Genomic DNA, 18,061 nt, shown 5'->3' on the forward strand with positions numbered 1-18,061 from the left:
TTTTTTTTTAAGTTTATAATTTAAAATACAATCCTATCTTCACATCCATTGAAACTTTTTCTCCATTGCCTAGCCTGTTGTCTGGAAGCTTGAGACATTCGGTTGAGAATCACTGAAAGTCCTTCGGATGGCATGTGACGTCCCTCTGGTGGGGGGAGGGGTGTCATAGTAGGCACATTCATCCTCCTATGCATGGGACTTCTGGTTCTTGAAGACCATGATGGCTGAGCATTGCCTGTCCTGGTGCTCTGTGACCCAGAAGTCCTCCCAAGCACACAGTGCTAACATCAGCTTCTAAGTGTTCAGCAGTGGCCATCTCTGTTCCTCCTCAGTAGCAGACATTCAGCAGAAACAACCATACAACAAGGGGACTGTTGGTAGCTCTTGGAGACCTTTCCAACCAACTGCTGCAGTGGTTTTCTGCAGCAGGCTTTCCCTACGTGTGAACATTGGTAGGAGACCCTCCCAATGATCATCCCCAGATAACACACATATGTATGTTCACAAGAGTAGAGCTCTCTGTGACACTCTCAACAGCCTTAATGATTTCAGGAGGTAAATGTCATCGCTTACATGTATTTGGTAGCCCTTCTCTGAAACTCATCAGAAAGCAAGACCTCAAAGTAACAATGGTCCCTTGACATCATGTTAGTTTTCCATTAGGTATTCTGAGGAAATAGAGAATAATGTTTGTGAATATCCAGATCTAAATTTATAAGCAGGTAGGTGGAATAACTCCAAGCAGAAAAGATTTAAAAGTTTCTATTTTTAAAAAAAATCAATTAAGTCTCAATTATAATTTTTTTTAAAAAAAAGTATTATACAAGGCTTAGAAAATATCCTACCTCTCTATTAATGTTAGAAAGCTATGTCATAATCAAAGCCTTTAATCATTTACTGATATCTCTGGGAAGCCTTTTATTTAGAAGAAAATTAAAAATATAGAAAAAACTTCCCTGTTGTATTGTCAGAATATGCAGAATACGAAATGTTCATTTTTGCTTCGTGAAATGGTCTTTCTTAGAACTTTCCCTAGATGTCAGGTTGTACTGCCTTGTAAAATAACACAGAAACCAAAAGTGACATTTCTGAATCATTGCTCTAATAAAATCTACTGAGAGGAGTCTGTGAATTTTATATAACTAAGTTCATTTACTGGTATTATACTGGTATTCTATTTTTCAGTTAGTGATATAAAATAAAGTTTAGTTTAATTGCATTAGTTTATATATAGCCTAATTATAAGTCCTTCAAACTCATCCAGAGTGTGAATTAATGGTTGGTGTTCGAGAAATGCCTGTTGGAGAGAATCTGCTCCATTTAAAACTCTAATACCAAATTATATTCTCCCATAATGTTACAAGGTTGAATTTCTAGTTAAAGTGCTAATTAGTGATGCATATTTTCTCCTGCCTAATGAATGTCCTTCATTGTATTTATTTTAAAATGAAACATAAAATGCTAACTATATATTTTATATAGATAACTATATATTTATATATAAAACATGCACTGAGAATTTTACACATTTTTACATATAACATATATGTGTGTGTGTTTTATATATATGTGTGTGTGTATAAACATATAGCAAATACCAAATAATTAAAGTTTTAAGCCATGACTAAATTGTTAGCATATTAAGATCATCCACCTTTCTCTAAGTATTCTAAATGCTAAAGAAAGAACCCAAAGACATTTATTAAAAGCTATTTGACAAAAAAAAAGTTATTTGACTTGTTTTAATGTTTCTTCTGTAATTACTTGAGGAAGCCCTCTAAAGATCACTATGTCAGAAACAATTTTAAATTAACCAAACTTTTCCTACTACTTTGCTATTCTAATCAGCTATTATTGCATCATTTTTTCCAAGGTTAGGACATTTCTCATTGAAAAAAAGAGTTTTCATTGTAGCCATTTCAAAAGACTTCTTAGGTCTGTTTGATTTTTATTAACTTTTAGTAAGAATTTTAAAATATAAAATTATCCAATTTCACTTAAGACACTTGCCTGAACAAAGACAAGTATTGTATGTATGAATCTATTGCTAGAGCTAACCCAAGGATTCACCGCTGAAATTATTTCATATGTGCAGCAAAAGTTCTCATTTATTTTTCTGTCTTTGCTGCTACTACACACGGTAACTGAGCCCAGCTCCTGCCACACTCACTCCTGCTTTACCTCAAGGAGGATTGAGACCTAAGGCACGCCTTGTTCTCTGAACTCTTTTGTTTTCTGGCAGCCAACTAGCATTGCTGAATCCTAGCCCAAGACCAAGGTCATTCCCATTTTTATAGAATATTACACTAAGTCCAATTAGAGCCCTTCCATTCACACTAACTCTAAAACAGGCAATGAGCATCAAAATTCTGATTCCTCTAAATACTCATACATATATATGAGGTGGTGGTGTTTGTTTTTTTCTTTTTTTTCTTTTCTTTTTTTCTTTTTCTTTTCTTTTCCTTTTCTTTCTTTTTTTTAAGATAGAGAAAACTAAATTTCCAGGAAGAAAAAAAAATGATTTTCTTATAAATTCAATCCAAAGAACGCCTTTCTTTCTGAAAATACGTTTCTGGAAATAGGCACTAAGCATGACAAAACTCAGAGTCTGTTTCCAGAAAGGTTGATACAATCCCTGCGGGGAATTTTAAAATATTTGGACTGGATCAACACTTTGAAACTACAATGAAAATAAAGTAAGGATCATATCTCTCTCCCCTATAATTATCTTCCCCCGTAACTTCTAGCGGAGTTGCTATCAGATCCCACTGGATTTGAAGCAAGTGAGTTCTGACTTTTGGACCAAACGGAGGCATAGGAAAGCAGCTGATGGCACTGTCTAAACAGTTACGTGGATGTGCCACTCATTTCAAATGGCGACTAAGTGATCTTGGCGATTACAGACAGAGAGACTGTGCTTGGGTTTGTGATCCCCAAAATGGCTGTTACAGTGTCTCTGGATGACGTAAGCATTTTGATCAGCATTTGGCTCGCAGCTCTGCTTTAAATCTTCAGACCCAAAGTCAAGTTTAACCATGAAAGTGCGTGACCTAGTTGACAGTGAGAGAATGAATCTGTACATGATCTGCATGCCTGACCTACTAACCTGTGGGACACCCCCATTTCCCAGCATTACTGCACCCACTCCTGCCTCAGCCCTATCCCCAGGCCTTCCCCTACAGCAGTGCCCTCAGCTTCTGCCTGTTGAGCTCTGCCAAGGCATACCTCAGCCAGCTACAGTAGGGCTAATGTGAAGTTCTGTTGCTCAGTAGAGATGTCATGTCAGCGCTGGTTCAACGGATCTTTCGATGTCACCCAAATCTTCCTTTTGTATCATTCCACAGAGTTGCGTGCAAACTCCTGTTGTTCTGTTAACGGCATCACCTGTGACTTAAGTGTACAACACCTGTTTGCTATGTTGTTGTTGCTTTCTCAAGGGAACACGGGAGGGAGAGAAGTTTAATGGGGAAACCAAGGGGTGTTTGCTAGATTTTGGGAGAGCTTTTAAGAACTCATAGCTACAGCGCTTCCAGGGTCATAAAAGGTTATTATACTCAGCTTAAAAATAATAATGAATTCCACAGAGCCTTCAGGTTGACAGCTGCATGAGCTTTTAAGGGCAATGCATAACCAGCTTTATAAAGACTAGAAAAATAATAAGTCAGACATTTGAAAGAGAGAGAGAGAAAAAAAGCAAAGGTCAAAATATAAAATCAGAGAAAAACTCAATCTTGAAGTTAATTGCAGTCTGTTATTACTTTTACAAATAACTCATATAAAGATAAAATTCTATAATGAGCCAGGGATGGGCCAAAAAGTCAGGGGGAAAAGTGTTAATGTTAACGTTATAGTTCTTAAATGTTGTGCTATGTTTTAAGTGATATGTGTTAAAATATCCAAGACTAGGTGGAACAATCAGTACAAACAAGCCAACAACTAGAACAAATGGATGGAGACAATGGCTGAGAACAGAGCAAAGGCATGAGGTGTTCTCATTAGACACGTGCTCCCAGGAGGAGCCGAGGGCTGGCCACGATGCTAGCAAGGCTCACCTGCAATGTCAGGTGACCCACATACAGAAGAAATGCTCCAGGCTCTCAGCTGTGACGAGGCCCATGCATTTCTACAGGGCTCACGGTTTTGCTTCTTGTTTTTTCAAAGCCAGTTAGAAACATCCAGAAAGCCCTTGTCTCCTGCTTTCTATCTTTGGCAGCTCCCTCTGTCCCGAGTAACAGAATTCTAAAGTGCACAGAGAGCATGGTGCCGCTGGCCTCTTCCCCCAGACATGCACAGATCTGAGCCTTTCCTGGAGGCCCTAGCTTCTTAGCCTTTGGGATTTCTACAGCCTTTCAAGGGAGCTAGTGAAAGCTACACACTTCCTTTTGCTCCAAAAATGAGTATCTGAGCATATATAGACACCTTGAAAATTCTCCCCAGAAATCCCATGGTGTGTCAGGCCTTTTAGCTAGGACTCCTCTGTGAAACTTAGTTCCCAGCCAAACTTTATTTGTTTTGGGAGCTTGTCATATGTTTCCAACACCTGAGGAAATTAATTTCTCATGATTCTGTAAGACCAACAAAGTCAAAAGAGAGCAGCTTTGGGAACGCTGTTTATAAGTTAGTTTTAGTTGTGTCCATTTGAGAACAAACAACTGAATTTTGAGAGAGCAGAGTCCTTAGCAAGGAAAAAAATAAGAAATACTCTGCTCGTGACGTACAAATGAGATTGGAGTCAGGAAAAGACCTGCCAGGATAGAGTTTTGATTTTATAAATGTTTGTATTAAACAAATGAAGGTGACAGATACGATGATAGAAAGCCCTGTTTTAGGTCAGTCTTAGTGGGCATGCTATGTCATAGGACGTAGCATCCTATGTGACAGGCCTGTGGATCGGGGGCCTCACATACATGTGCATGTTTATATGTAAGCAGACCTGCATTCCCGAGTGCAGACTGCTGTCACTCTGAAGAAGGGAGCTGAGTACATCCAAGGCCGTCACAGAGACACTGCATCTACACAGCTGAATTCCAATGAGGGAAGTTAGCTGTCACCCACTAGTAAACCTTTATTTTAGCCTGTTGTTAGTATCTTACCTACAAAACCTTTCTCCCCAGATTTATGATTTTTCAGAGTACATTAGAATGTCCTGTTTGGGAACTGAAATTAATGGAAGTATGAATTATTCTAAGGCAAAAGCATTTCAAACTGAAATTTCCAGTCAATTTAAAAAAATAAAATAATTTAAGTGTATTCTTCCATTGTAACAGACAATTATGAATTGGTAAATCGCTTACTAAAATTTTCATGTTTTGTTTTTAAGATCAGTTAGCCTAGGGTTTCACTCTGAAGATAGAATCATTTTGACTTCTTCAGACTCAGCTTTAGGAAACACGGTGCTCACTCATTCACACAGAAACAAAATAATATTTATGCGCACACAGTGTATACCCAAAGGCATTATACATTTCCAGCTCAGGTGTGTTAGGTAAACCCAGACTAGCTAGAGAGAATGAACCTGCTTTCTGCTTGTGCTGCCTCTAAAATAATGTCATTTTCAGACAGGGGACTGGGGAGAACCGTCCATCACCTTGAGGCCTCCTAATGAAGCCACAGCCTCAACTCCTGTCCAGTACTGGCAACATCACCCAGAAAAACTCATCTTCCAGTCATGTGACTACAAAGCCTTTGTAAGTTACCCTAGACTTGGTGTTGGGGCACAAGTTGGGACTAGAAGTTCCTTGCTTAGTCTTCATTCATTGAAATTGTACCAAAATGTCCATCACTGACATTTCTAAAGGGTTTTCTTTTTTCCTCTTCCTGAAAATGTCCAGATATCTAGTGCTTTGGAACCTTGAAATCGCATCAGCATAAGTTTTGTTCTGTGTGTCTATATAAAGTTATGTAGATCAAAAATCATGTGATAAAGCACAATTTATTTATTTATTTATTTATTTACTTATTTATTTACTTATTTTTGAGACAGGATTTCTCCATGTAGCCCTGGTTGTCCTAGAACTCACTGTGTAGACCAGGCTGGCCCCAAACTCAGAGATCCAACTGCCTCTACCTCCCCAGGGCTGGGATTAAAGAGTGTACCACAGCCATCCTACTCAATAAAGCACAGTTTTAAATAGAATGATTGCCTAATGTTCACTGGGCCCTGGGTTCCACCCATAGCCATACACAGCAAGTAAAATCAAAGAGAGGTGAACACACATGCAGCAGATAGACATGTTTGCTGACCTTTGACCTCAGCGCATCAGTCTGCCACCTCATATAAATGCAGGATTCCCTCCATTGCCCTCAAGGTTGGGATTACAGTACCAAGTTCAGTTTGGTTTGCTTTGGTTTGTTTGTGTTTTGTTTTGTTTCTTTCTTTTTCTTCTTATAGGGTGAAGGGAATGGGTGCTTATTACAAAATGTTCAACAAATCCTGTATGCTTTGGAATGGATGATGATTGTCATGCTACGGGGTGGGAAAAAGATGGCTGAACCTTGAAACTGACTCTTTTTAGAAGAGATATTTCAATTAGGGCAAACTTTCCTAAAAACATAAAAGATAAGCATTTGGCTGAGATCGTTTTCCTTAATGATGAAGACACCTGATTATCTCCTCCCAGTCTGGGCTTACCTCACTTTGCTGTCTCCCTTCCTTGTGGTTCATCTTTCAACCCTGGATTTCTTTCAACAATTGTTCGAAAACTGTTGAAATGCCTTCCTCCAAAGGCCTCAGACAAGCCTTTGCCAACTAGCCTTCCTCATTCACATGGGCCGGTGCTCTCCTGGTCTTCAGGACCGATGCCTGTCCCTGCTCTAAGCCAAGTGCCTCCATGGGAGTGAGACACTGTCTTCTAAGCTCTTCCAGCATCCTTATTGTGGTTCAGATGCTAAAGCACACATAAAACTATTCCTAAGGGTACTGAAGAAAGGTGAAATAAAAGAGCCAACTGAAGTTTCAAAAAGCTGACAAATAAATTGATCTTTTTAAATGTGGGGGGATGGGAGGGAGGAAGGACAGACACAAAGGACATTTTGCTTATAATTATTTGTCCCAATCAGAATCTAGAAAATGTATGTGAAATACATAGCAGGAATCCATGACTCAGTTACGTAGCAGCAAAGTGGCGTATGCTTCTGGGGACATTTTCCTCTCTTCATCCAGCCCATCCTGTGTCGCTCTGCACCAGGGAGTCATCTCTGTTCCTATAAAATGAGAATGGCACACATTCTCAGATGGAGAAAGCACAGGGCACACAGCTGTAAATTTAAAAAAACAACAACAAATGTCCAAAACTGCATCTTCTGCTAAGAACAGCCCCGCTTTAATTACCTATGCTGCAGAATAAGCCCAAACGGGGGCCATGTTGCCTCGCTTGTCAGCTGTCGCATACAGCCCTGCAATTACACTGATACTGGCATGATTTATTTTTGCAGACATTGCTGCCTCCAAAAAAAAAAAATGGGAAAACATTTTTAGATACCCCCATTATGCAGTTATTTATGATTTGAAAGATGACATCTTTAGAAAATGCCATAACTTTTATGGAGATCAATCCGTAGCTCTCGGAAGCCGTAGCTAACTTTGCTGTATTCTCTGCATCTGTAAGGATTTAAAGTTATCAGCAATGCACAGTCAAGAAACCTAGCCAGTAGCCTTCCCGCCGTGTGTTTTTAAATCGTTACTCATATTTATACTCCCGTTTTTAATATGCCATTCCAATTTTGTGTGTGTGTGTTTTAGTATTTAGGTTCTATGCTGATAAAAGAGCTGAGGGGAACAGAGTCAACACAGGATGCTTGTGCAAAGATGCGGGTGAGTTTGCCAAACTGTTTTATCTTCGTAGCTGAAACACTAAGTACTGGGTGTACCCGCAAATTGCCACCTTTCAGATTTCCTGTTTTCTTCATCCGTTGCTCTGTTGATCACATTGGTGTTACATAAAAAGGTGTTTTGGTTTTGTTGGTGTTTACACTTGGTTTATCTGGCAATCGTTCATGATAAAGTCTCTCTGATATATTTTAGACCGTATTACATGTTGCTTTTAATTATTTTTAGAGAATGAAAGTTAACTGTACAAACACTGATCGCTCTCCAGATTGGAATCAGGGGAATCTTTAGTCTATTTCGGGAAAGCGTTTTAAGCACCAATTTGACAGTCTGAGAATCCTCACTGAAAAGACTTTTCTAATGCACCAAAACCCACCAAAAGCAGAAGTACTTCGAGTGCTTATGTAAGACTAACTTTGTTTGCGTGGATTCTTCCCAGATGTTCTTGGTTCTCTTTAAGTGTGAGAAGAACATTGGATTCTGGTGTGAGACACTGGAAGGCAGTCCGTATTGGCAGAAATGCAATTATGAATGTCCATGGTCGGTGACTGCTAGAACCTCGAGTTTACTTTAAGCAAAGTACATTACACTTTTTCTTCCCTAAGATTTGCATTCTTGCTCCCTCCAGAGCCAACCTGTGGATAATATGGAAATATTCAGCTATACTAGCAATTTAAGACTAATGGACCTGTTCCATATGGCAAATACTCAGAGTCAAATCTCAGATACTTAAAGAACAGGTCCTAGCTTTTATTTGTGACCAGCATAATTGGCATTAATTTCATCTGAGTGAATAGTTTGAAGTAATGTAAAACATATAGTTGAGCTAAAAACAGTTTTTAAATTTTATTTTTGTTTTGTTTTGAGACAGGGTTTCTCTGTGTAGCAGAGTCCTGGCTGTCCTGGGCTTGCTATATAGATCAGGCTGCCCTACTAACTCACAGAGATCTGACTGCCTCTGCTTCCTGAGTGCTGGAATTAAAGGTGTGGGCCACCACACCTGGCGAACTACAATAATTTTAAAGATAGATGTTAGTTGGAACTACATATGTGTGACTCTCCATGAAACCAAATGGTATACAATAGCTAGTTCTTGATGTAGTCTGACTCTCGATGTGACACTAACACATTTTAATCCTAGATGAGCTAGTACTGCTTTCTTGCCTTGGTGTCTTCTTATTCTCTGCAATGACTGCTGCTACTGATTACTGATTACAGTGTGTCCTGCTGCACTTAAAATCCCCATTTAAAATGAAGACACCAGGTCACAGGGAGAATAGCGTGACAACCCAGACCTGAATTTAAGTCTAACTCAAAAGCATGAACTCTCCAAAAACACTGGGTCCCCTGGTTCTCCAGAGCCTCTGTTCTCATCCTTAGAGAGTGACATGAGATCAGATGATTTTCCTGGTTTTATAATTCTGGGAATCTCGTATTCTGAATAGAAAATATCTGGCCTAACAATGAGAAAAAGAGAAAAGTTTCCAGGCATCAGGCCTCATAATGATTTCAGAGATTTCCAGGAGCCTGTCTAAGCAATGAATTTGGCATCTCTCAACTCATGCTATTAACTAAATCACCAGAGTCTGCCTGCTGCAGGGCCCAAGTCAGCATCGGCATTCCAATGTGCACGGAGCACCACTAAGATACACCAGCTTTGTGATGTGAATGGGTATCAGTCAGTTTCTCGAAACTCAATGGATCTAAAATCACATCCTCATAGCAATAGCAAAACCAATTTAATAGCCTCAACAGAGAATAATCGAGTTAAAGACTTGTCTGTTGCCTAAAATGAAACTTATGGGGGGAAAAAAACCTGCCTATTTAAAAACCATTCCTCTGTTCTTTGGGGCATTTTTTTTTCTGGTTTGCCTCCCTTTTGTGTTCATTTTCGATAGTTTATATGAAAATTGCAAGTTCATTGCTTCCTGGAATATCATAAAACCTTATTTACTATCTTGATTAAATAAATTTCAGGTCTTGATACAGTAACCCAAGTTGCATTGGCTGGAGTCCTTCAAAGCTAGAAGTGCGGATTGGAGCTGTTATCTGAGACTGTTGTATTGTGAATTAGAACTTTCACCGACTACAAATGGTGTGAATTTCAACTGTAGTTCATTTCCAGTCTGAAACCAAAGATGATCTTTTATGTTTGCCAGTAACTTGATGGCTGTCTTGCCTTATGTCCCAGTATAATCAAGTTCTTACCAGGAGACAGACTTTAGAACACTAATATTCTTGAAAGTCAATGAACAGTAAGAGTATTGGCTGAAGCATTGCAGACCAAAACTAAATTCAGTTTAATCTTTTAGTTGAGAAAAAGAAATTCTCCCTTTGCTACTATGCACTTTTGCTGAAATGAAAATTTCTCTGTAAGAAGTAAATCAGTCTGTACTGATTTGCAGAAGTGTTTTCATAACTGTGGTTTGCTAATGGAGATGTCTAAGATTGGGCTTTTACTTTCACTGCATTAGCCTTTTCCTGGAAGGGAGCAACATGCCAGCATGTGATTCTCCACTGGTAGAAGCATCACCTAAGATCTATCTTTAAACTGCCACCAGCCTACGGCATCCTGATAAATGACCCTGAAAAGACAGTTGTGGCCTTCTGAAGTCAGTTTGTTAGGGCTGAGAACAGTCAGCACTTGCGTGCCTAGCCCAAGAGAATTACATAGTGTTTCATTTATCCCGTGAGGTAGACACTGCCCTTATCCAAGATTCAAGGGTCTGGAAGTAATTTGAGTTACAATTCTTCTCATATCTGTACATATACATAATGAGTATTTATGGATTTTTGTTTCACATACACCTTGTTATCAAAGCCCAAAGATAACTTTGTGCAGTGTTTTAGCGCATGGTTGTTTTTGTTTGTGACCCATTGTGCAAAGTCAGCCATAGAATTTTCCATGTGTGCCATTGGGTTGGCATTCAGAAAGTATCAGCGTTTTGAGTGCCTTAGATTTTATATTTTTAGACTAGGGATGTTCCACCTGTGTTACTGCTGTCTTCAGCTTCCATGTCAGAACACAAAAGCCAGTGGAAGTTTAGTAACGTACCCTGGCAAGCTCCAGAATCAAGCACATCCAGGATTTACTCTGGGTTATTTAGTGTCTTGAAGTTTATAACAGCTGGAAAGGTGGGTCGTTTATGTATCTTAAGAAAGAGCTTCAGGAACCCTCAAGTAATCCATGATGTTAGCACCGGCCAGATCAAACCATCTGGGTGCAGATATCTCTAATAATATAGGATGAACCCCCCCAGTACATTAACATAAACTCAACTTTCAGCCGTGTTCCTATTACATGCTTATTAAGTTGGTTTTTTCCCACAGTTCTTACTTTAGGACATTCATTCTTGCTGAGGCAGAATCTGAACAACTTCCCCTTCTCAGAAGCATGGGGAGTATTTGATATTCACAACTGGTTAATTTCCATATCTTAAACCACCCATCCATCTCTAAGGTCTGAAATAGAAATAGCTTTCCTTTCTTTCCTGGTGTTTTATTGTGTGTATTACTTCAGTTAAAAACCTGTCAAGATAAATTAACATGCTAGATGGTATTTAATTCACGTTATTGTACAGCATGGAATAATTTCTTTGCTCAGGTGAAACTGTCTTTTTTTCCCCCCTCTTCCAAACAGTCTTAAGATGCTTTTAATTAATAGAGTTGATTTTTAATGGACTATTTTTTTTAAGCACACTTAGCTTTACAGAAAAGATTCAAGGAAGAAACAAGTGCTTCTTGTATGCTTGCTCCCTAACTGTCTGTTACTATTGCTGTGATGTAAAAGCATGACCAAGAACAAGCCGAGGAGGAAAGGGTTAATTTGCCTTACACTTCCAGATTGTAGTCCATCATTGAAGGTAGCCAGGACAAGAATTCAACCAGACAGAAATAGTTGCAAGAAGCAAGAGCTGATGCAGAGGTTGCTTACTGGCAGGCTTCACTTCACATGGTTTGCTCAGCCTGCTTTCTTTTAGAACCCAGCCCAGGAATGGCACCGCCCAAATGGGCTGGGCCCTCCTGGGCTGGGCCCTCTCCATCTAATTAAGAAAGGGCTGGGCCCTCCCCATCTAATTAAGAAAGGGCTGAGCCCTCCCCATCTAATTAAGAAAATGCCTTATCAATGCATTTTCTGAGTTGAGGTTCCCTCCTTTCAGGTAACTCTACCTTGTGTCAAGCTGACATAAAACTAGCCATCATAATTGAACCCTTGTCAACTTGACACACTAACACATGGTTAAGTCGTAACCTTTTCTTTCTTGTTCTCCCCGCCACCAAGATCACACATTAATATTATCATTATAGTATCTATCTATATATAGAGAGAGATAAAATATATCATATATAATATGATATATATCATAATGTTATCACTTCAAATTTTAAACATGTAACTAGCTCAATGTCCAATTATCTGGAGCTCATTCACGATCTTCTGGGCTCCTCCAAAAGGCATGAGTCACTTTTCTGGCTCTGTCTTCTTCAGTACACTCAGATTATCTTCTAGACGGAGGTGCTCTCCACTCTATTCTTGGTAGTCAACCCAAGGTACTGACAGCTCAAAAATGGTGTGGTGTACTCTCACCAGAAACTTCTCCTGGGGTCTTCTGAGACCACATGGTGCCTCTCAGCTGCTCTCCATGACCCGTGTCACACCATCTGGGTGACTCCTACACTACCATATCCAGCTGCCAGCATGAGGTACAACCTTGGACACCTCTGGAACACAGCTTCTGTGTCCTGACTCCCAGGAAACACTTCCCAGATCACCTCGATGATGCTGTTCTCTTCTTAATCACAACCAATTCTTCGGCCCCAGCTGACCAGAATCACAGATTCTTTACACAAAAGGCTCAGTCTTTGCTTCCTTCTGAAACTTCTCAAGCCAGGCTTCCATTGTCTACACCCTCTCAATATTCTTATATTCCTTCCAAGCTTCTACAGAACAAACAGCCCAAGCTCCCTGAGCTCTCAACCTTCAATGGCTTTTCTAGCCCAAAGTTCCAAAGTCCTCCCACAGTCCTCCCCAAAACAACATGGACAGGTCTGTCACAGCAATACCCCATTATGTTGGTACCAACTTATCTTAATTAGGTTACTATTATACTATGATGAAACACCATGACAAAAAAGCAGGCTAGGGAGGAAAGGGTTTATTTGGTTCATACTTCCACATTGTAGTTGATCACTGAAGGAAGCCAGGGCAGGAACTCAAAAGGGCAGAAACCTGGAGACAGGAGCTGGTGCAGAGGCCATGGAAGGGTGCTGCTTACTGGCTTGCTCATCATAGCTTGCTCAGCCTACTTTCTTATAGAACCCAAACTCCCATCCCAGTGATGGCACCACCCACAATGGGCTAGGCCCTTGCTCACCAATTACTAAGAAAATGCCTTATGGATGGATCTTATGGACACATTTTCCCAGTTTAGATTTCCTCCTTCCAGATAACTCTAGCTTATGTCAAGTTGACATAAAACTAACCAGCCCACTAAGCAACATGTTTGCGTGTTCCTCCATTATCAACAGCTAAGGTACATTTGTTACAACTGATGGACTCACATTGACACTGTAAATACTCTTGCTATTGTATATCCCGTATATCTGGACAAACTCCCAATGGCCCATGTCTACCATTACCATGTCTGATAGTTTCTCTACCTGCCGTCCTCTGGTTTTCAGAGCTGTTTTAGATTTACAGGAAAAAAAAAAAACAGGGTCCCTATATTACAGGGCTTACATACACTCCCCTACAGCTACTGAATTTACAATTTCTCTTTTTGTGAAACTCCTGTGTTGGCAGGATACATTTGTCACAATTAAGACCAGTATTCATGTTCAATATTAACTAAAGTTTGTGGTATATATTAAAACTCATCCTTCCTGTTACCAGAGTTCTAGGACTCTATAAATACGCAACAATGTATCAACCATTTCTTCTTGCTTGCTCCCATGTTTTGGAAAGTATACAGACGCTGTAAAAATATAAACATTCCTAAACAAGTACAAAATTTCTTCCCTAGCTGCAAACTCTGAATAATGTCCCTCTTTCTTCTAAATGTGTTTAGTGAAGACTCAGTAGGAACTGGCTTTGAACCCCGATAATATATTATTGAGCAAAATTGCCATGTCTGCCTTGTCTTTTTAGATTTTTCTTTAATAAAAGCCCATCTGACAGGCTTTGGTACTAAGCCATCGTTTGGCTTCTTCATAGTAGCCAGGCTGCTCATTTCCTGGCTTCTGACAGCTTTGCAGACGTTCCCACTTAAGATCATAAATACGAAAACATATACTACTGACATGGGGAGAGTCAGAAAAAGATATCTCTTTAATCTTCCCACAGTCATTTCGTGCTGCCTTCTGTGTCAGTGCTTCAGCTAAATCCATGTTCTGAGACACAAGCTTCATTTCCTAATCAGTCCCTGGAGGGAAATAATTAGTTCTAGGGTGCTAAATATGATGCCCTTTCTGCAGGGCTCCCCATAGAAGAGAGCCTTCTTTCCGTCTTTTTCACATAACACTGGATAAATGCCAGTGGGGGAGGGCTCATGCTACCCCTCCCCCTTGACAGCGAGGAGGGTGTGAAGTGCCTGTCTCTGTGGCGCCTGCCTTACTGTGATGGTTAGATACAGTGATGCAAAGTGCCTGCCTCTATCCCATCTCAAACAGGCTGGCTTCTTCCTCCAAATCCCAACCCTGAGGCTTGTACCCGCTTCACTGTACTGAGTCTCTATGCCCATAGTACGTAAGAGTGCTCTGAAGTTGAGGAGTCCGGTAGTTTCATTTCTACCTTGTGAACTCCATTCCTAAAATGGAGAAAGCAAATGAAAAAGGAAGTTCTTTACAAGATGACATGTGTAACTCTACAGTTGTATGTTTGATTCAGTTGTCCCTAAATCAATTGGAAGTTGCTTTTCAAACGTTGTGTCAATGGGACTGAGTTTCATAAAGCTCTAATTATATTACTTTGGCCACTCTGTGATTTGGGTTTGTTGTGTGTAACTCCCACTTTGAAGATTCCATAAAGTACAGTGTCTGATGAGCTAGGCTGTAGTTCTGGCCAATGTGAAGCTCTATTTAGTTTTGCCTCTCTGGTCTTATCCATACCACTACCCCTGTATTTTGCCTAGAGTTTAATCATCACTAATATACAGAACCCCATCCCTTCCCTAATTAGATTAAATATGCCATTAGAAAACATAGACCATTATATTCAATGTAATACCCTCTGCAATTTTAAGTTCTCCATTCTCATTGTTGGCAATTAGCATTATTCACAGGTGTTTGTGATCTTGAAAATTGCTCTTAAGGGGGAGTAAAAAGGAGGCTGGGCTAGGCTCAGTTGGTAAAACATTTGTTTTGCAAGCATGGGAACTTTAGTTGAGGAAGATTCCCCAGTACCCACGGAAAATGCCAGCCAAAGCAGCACAAGCCTATAACGCCAGCTCTCCGGAGGCAGAGACTGATCCCCAGAGCACAGCCTGCTTGTCTGCCAGTCTAGCAGAGTCAATGGATTACAGGTTCAGTGAGAGACCGTGCCTCAAAAGAAATAAGGTGGAGAGCAATTGAGGACACCTAACGTTAACCTCTGGCCTCAACATGCACACATGCTGTACACACACACATACAAACGGAAAGAGAAACAGAGACAGAGAGACAGAGTCCATTTTAGAAATGGACTTCACAAGGTAGAAATGAAAGTATGGGAGTCCTAAATTTTAAAATGCTCTCTTACATACTATGGGCATAGAGACCCAGACTGAGAGAGAGACACAGACACACAATAACACACACAGAAACAGAAAGACACAGAGAGACAGATGCACAGAGACACAAAGACAGAGAGACACAAAAAAACACACATAGACAGATACAGAAAGACACAGACAGACAGACAGACAGAGGAGAGAGAGATACAGAGATACACAGACACACAGAGACAGAAAGACACAGAGAGACAGATGCACAGAAACACACAGACACATACACACACAGACAAAGAGACAGACAGACATAGACACAGAGAGACACACAGTCAGACTAAAACACACACACACACACACAGAGGAGTTAGAGGCATAGAAGAAAGAGAGGCAAAGAGGAACAAGAAGGAAACGGTGCCTGATTTTTAATGAGGCTAAGAGAGACTAAGGAAAGTCAGGAATAGGCAGGCCCTCGGAGAGCGGAGAGCGTTAAGATTTGGGAGCCTTTGTACTTTCACAGTAGGTCTCATTAGGTCTGTTCTCCTTAATTTGTATAATTTTTAAACTTCCAAGCTGGAAGCACCTCTAACGTGTGACTTTTCGAGTATGTAGATCTCTGGATAATAGTCTGCACGTGACCACTGTCTTTCCTCTTTCCTGTGCTTTCAAAGAAGCAACACCAGGAGGAAGCTGAAAGGGCTTTTTTTTTTTATTAGAATGTGTCCGTCCTTAAAAGAAACTCAAACCAAAGCCATGATTCCAAAGTTCAAAGCTACCCTGAGCTCTGGAGCATGTTTGTCAGTCTTTGCACAGATCCTTCTGAAAGAAAATGCCATCTGTGGTGTTTGCAGGAAGACCAGTTAGAACTAGGCAGGGGCAAATATATAAAAGACTAAGTTCTGTGGCCAAAATTTCAGCTGAGGTTTGCATTTTATACCATCACTTTCAGGTAGAATCGTGAAATTAGGTCCCCACCTTCTTCTAAGGCTTTTTATTGGAAGAACTGAACCTATCACATAACTGACAACCACCAGTGAGCTACTTACCAATCCACTGAAAAAACAGCAGAGCCCCTACCTCAGCCTCCTGTTAGCAGAGATTACAGGCATGGGCCACTGCAACCGGCTGTCCTCCCATGCTCTTGTACTCTGTGCTGGGAAGTCTTGCATAAGAAGGAACACTTCAGTGGATCATAAAATCCAGATGGACCCACATACATATATACATACATAGATACCATACATACACACACATATACTTAGATGCACACGTTCAAGCACACATACACGTGCATACACACACACACATACACACTGCTGCTGAAGTTGTATCTACAAGTAATAGATTTAAAGACTCAGTACAGGGCTGTGGTGTCAGCCAGCCAGTCCAGCCCAGCAGTGAGAGGTCCTATCTAAGAAAAATAAAATTAGATATCAAAAAAGAATTAAATGTCAAACAATAAGACAATTATTGTGCACACATGTATACACACACACACACACACACATGTGAAGACTCAATAAATTGGCTTACGTGCAAAAAAAATCACAAATATTTTAGCCTCATTTTTTTTTCATTGCAAAGCAATATGTCACTGCAAAGAGTTACAAAAAAATTCTTCGTTACCTGCTTCCAAAACAAAAAACAGAAGGAAGAAATGAAAACAACTAATTTTACCACCTCAAGTGGTAAGCATCTTCCTGTTGACACCTTGTTCATGTGTGATCCTTCAGAGTAATTACTTAGGCCCTCCTGGGTATCGCTCCTTTGCTAAAACCTGGAAATGTTCTGTACCTGTTGTTTTACAGTCTATTTTAAACCACAGTTATATTTGGGGATTTTTTTTTCAGTAACTCTTCATCCTCAGTATTATTTCTGGTGATTGATTACAATATTCCAATCCACAGTTAAAACAATCTTTCAGTCAATTCCCCTGGTTATTGTGTCCAGTTCCAATTTTATATATACATATACATATACATATACATATACATATACATATACATATACATATACATATACATATTCATGGCCAGGATTCTTTGCAAGTGCAGATTATGTCCCTAGAATAAGCCACTAAATGTAGACCAGCTGAGCCAAAGGGCATACCCATTTCCAAACTTTGCACAACTATTGCCAAGCTGCCTTCTAAAAACTCCCTCACAGCTGTGAGGGACCATGACCACTGGTATCTCTCAGCCTCAGGTGCTTGCTGTCTTGGACATGCCCCCCTGGATGACCAGGGACCTCATGAGAAGCCGAGCCTCTTCAGCACACCACCTAGCCGTACCAACATCTATTCTGCCTGGAACTCTAGTTATCTCTTTACAACTCTTATTTCATGTGAAGAATGTTTTCAGTTCTCACAGCCTCTGGAAACCATGAAAGGATTAAATAATCCTTGCTAATTGCTCTTAAGACCAAGAGCTGTAGCTAAATGCTAATGGCAGATTTTTTTTTTTTTTTTTTTTTTTTTTTTTGGAAATCACTTGTCAAACACTCTGTGATAGACTAGCTCCTCAGAATGAAC

At 40.0% G+C, this 18,061-nt stretch overlaps 1 protein-coding gene across 1 annotated transcript in view; it reads left to right on the top strand.

The window, feature by feature from the left end:
* The window catches only part of Anks1b (ankyrin repeat and sterile alpha motif domain containing 1B), a 471,928-nt gene that overhangs the window by 416,978 nt on the left and 36,889 nt on the right, over window positions 1-18,061 (top strand). The window contains exons 13-15 of the mRNA XM_028783036.1: window positions 5,115-5,172; window positions 5,559-5,687; window positions 7,742-7,813. Of these exons, the coding sequence (XP_028638869.1) occupies window positions 5,115-5,172; window positions 5,559-5,687; window positions 7,742-7,813 (259 nt within the window). The remainder of the gene's footprint in view (window positions 1-5,114; window positions 5,173-5,558; window positions 5,688-7,741; window positions 7,814-18,061) is intronic.

This window comes from Grammomys surdaster, unplaced genomic scaffold, assembly GCF_004785775.1.
Source record: "Grammomys surdaster isolate TR1022 unplaced genomic scaffold, NIH_TR_1.0 958, whole genome shotgun sequence".
Lineage (NCBI taxonomy): Eukaryota > Metazoa > Chordata > Mammalia > Rodentia > Muridae > Grammomys > Grammomys surdaster.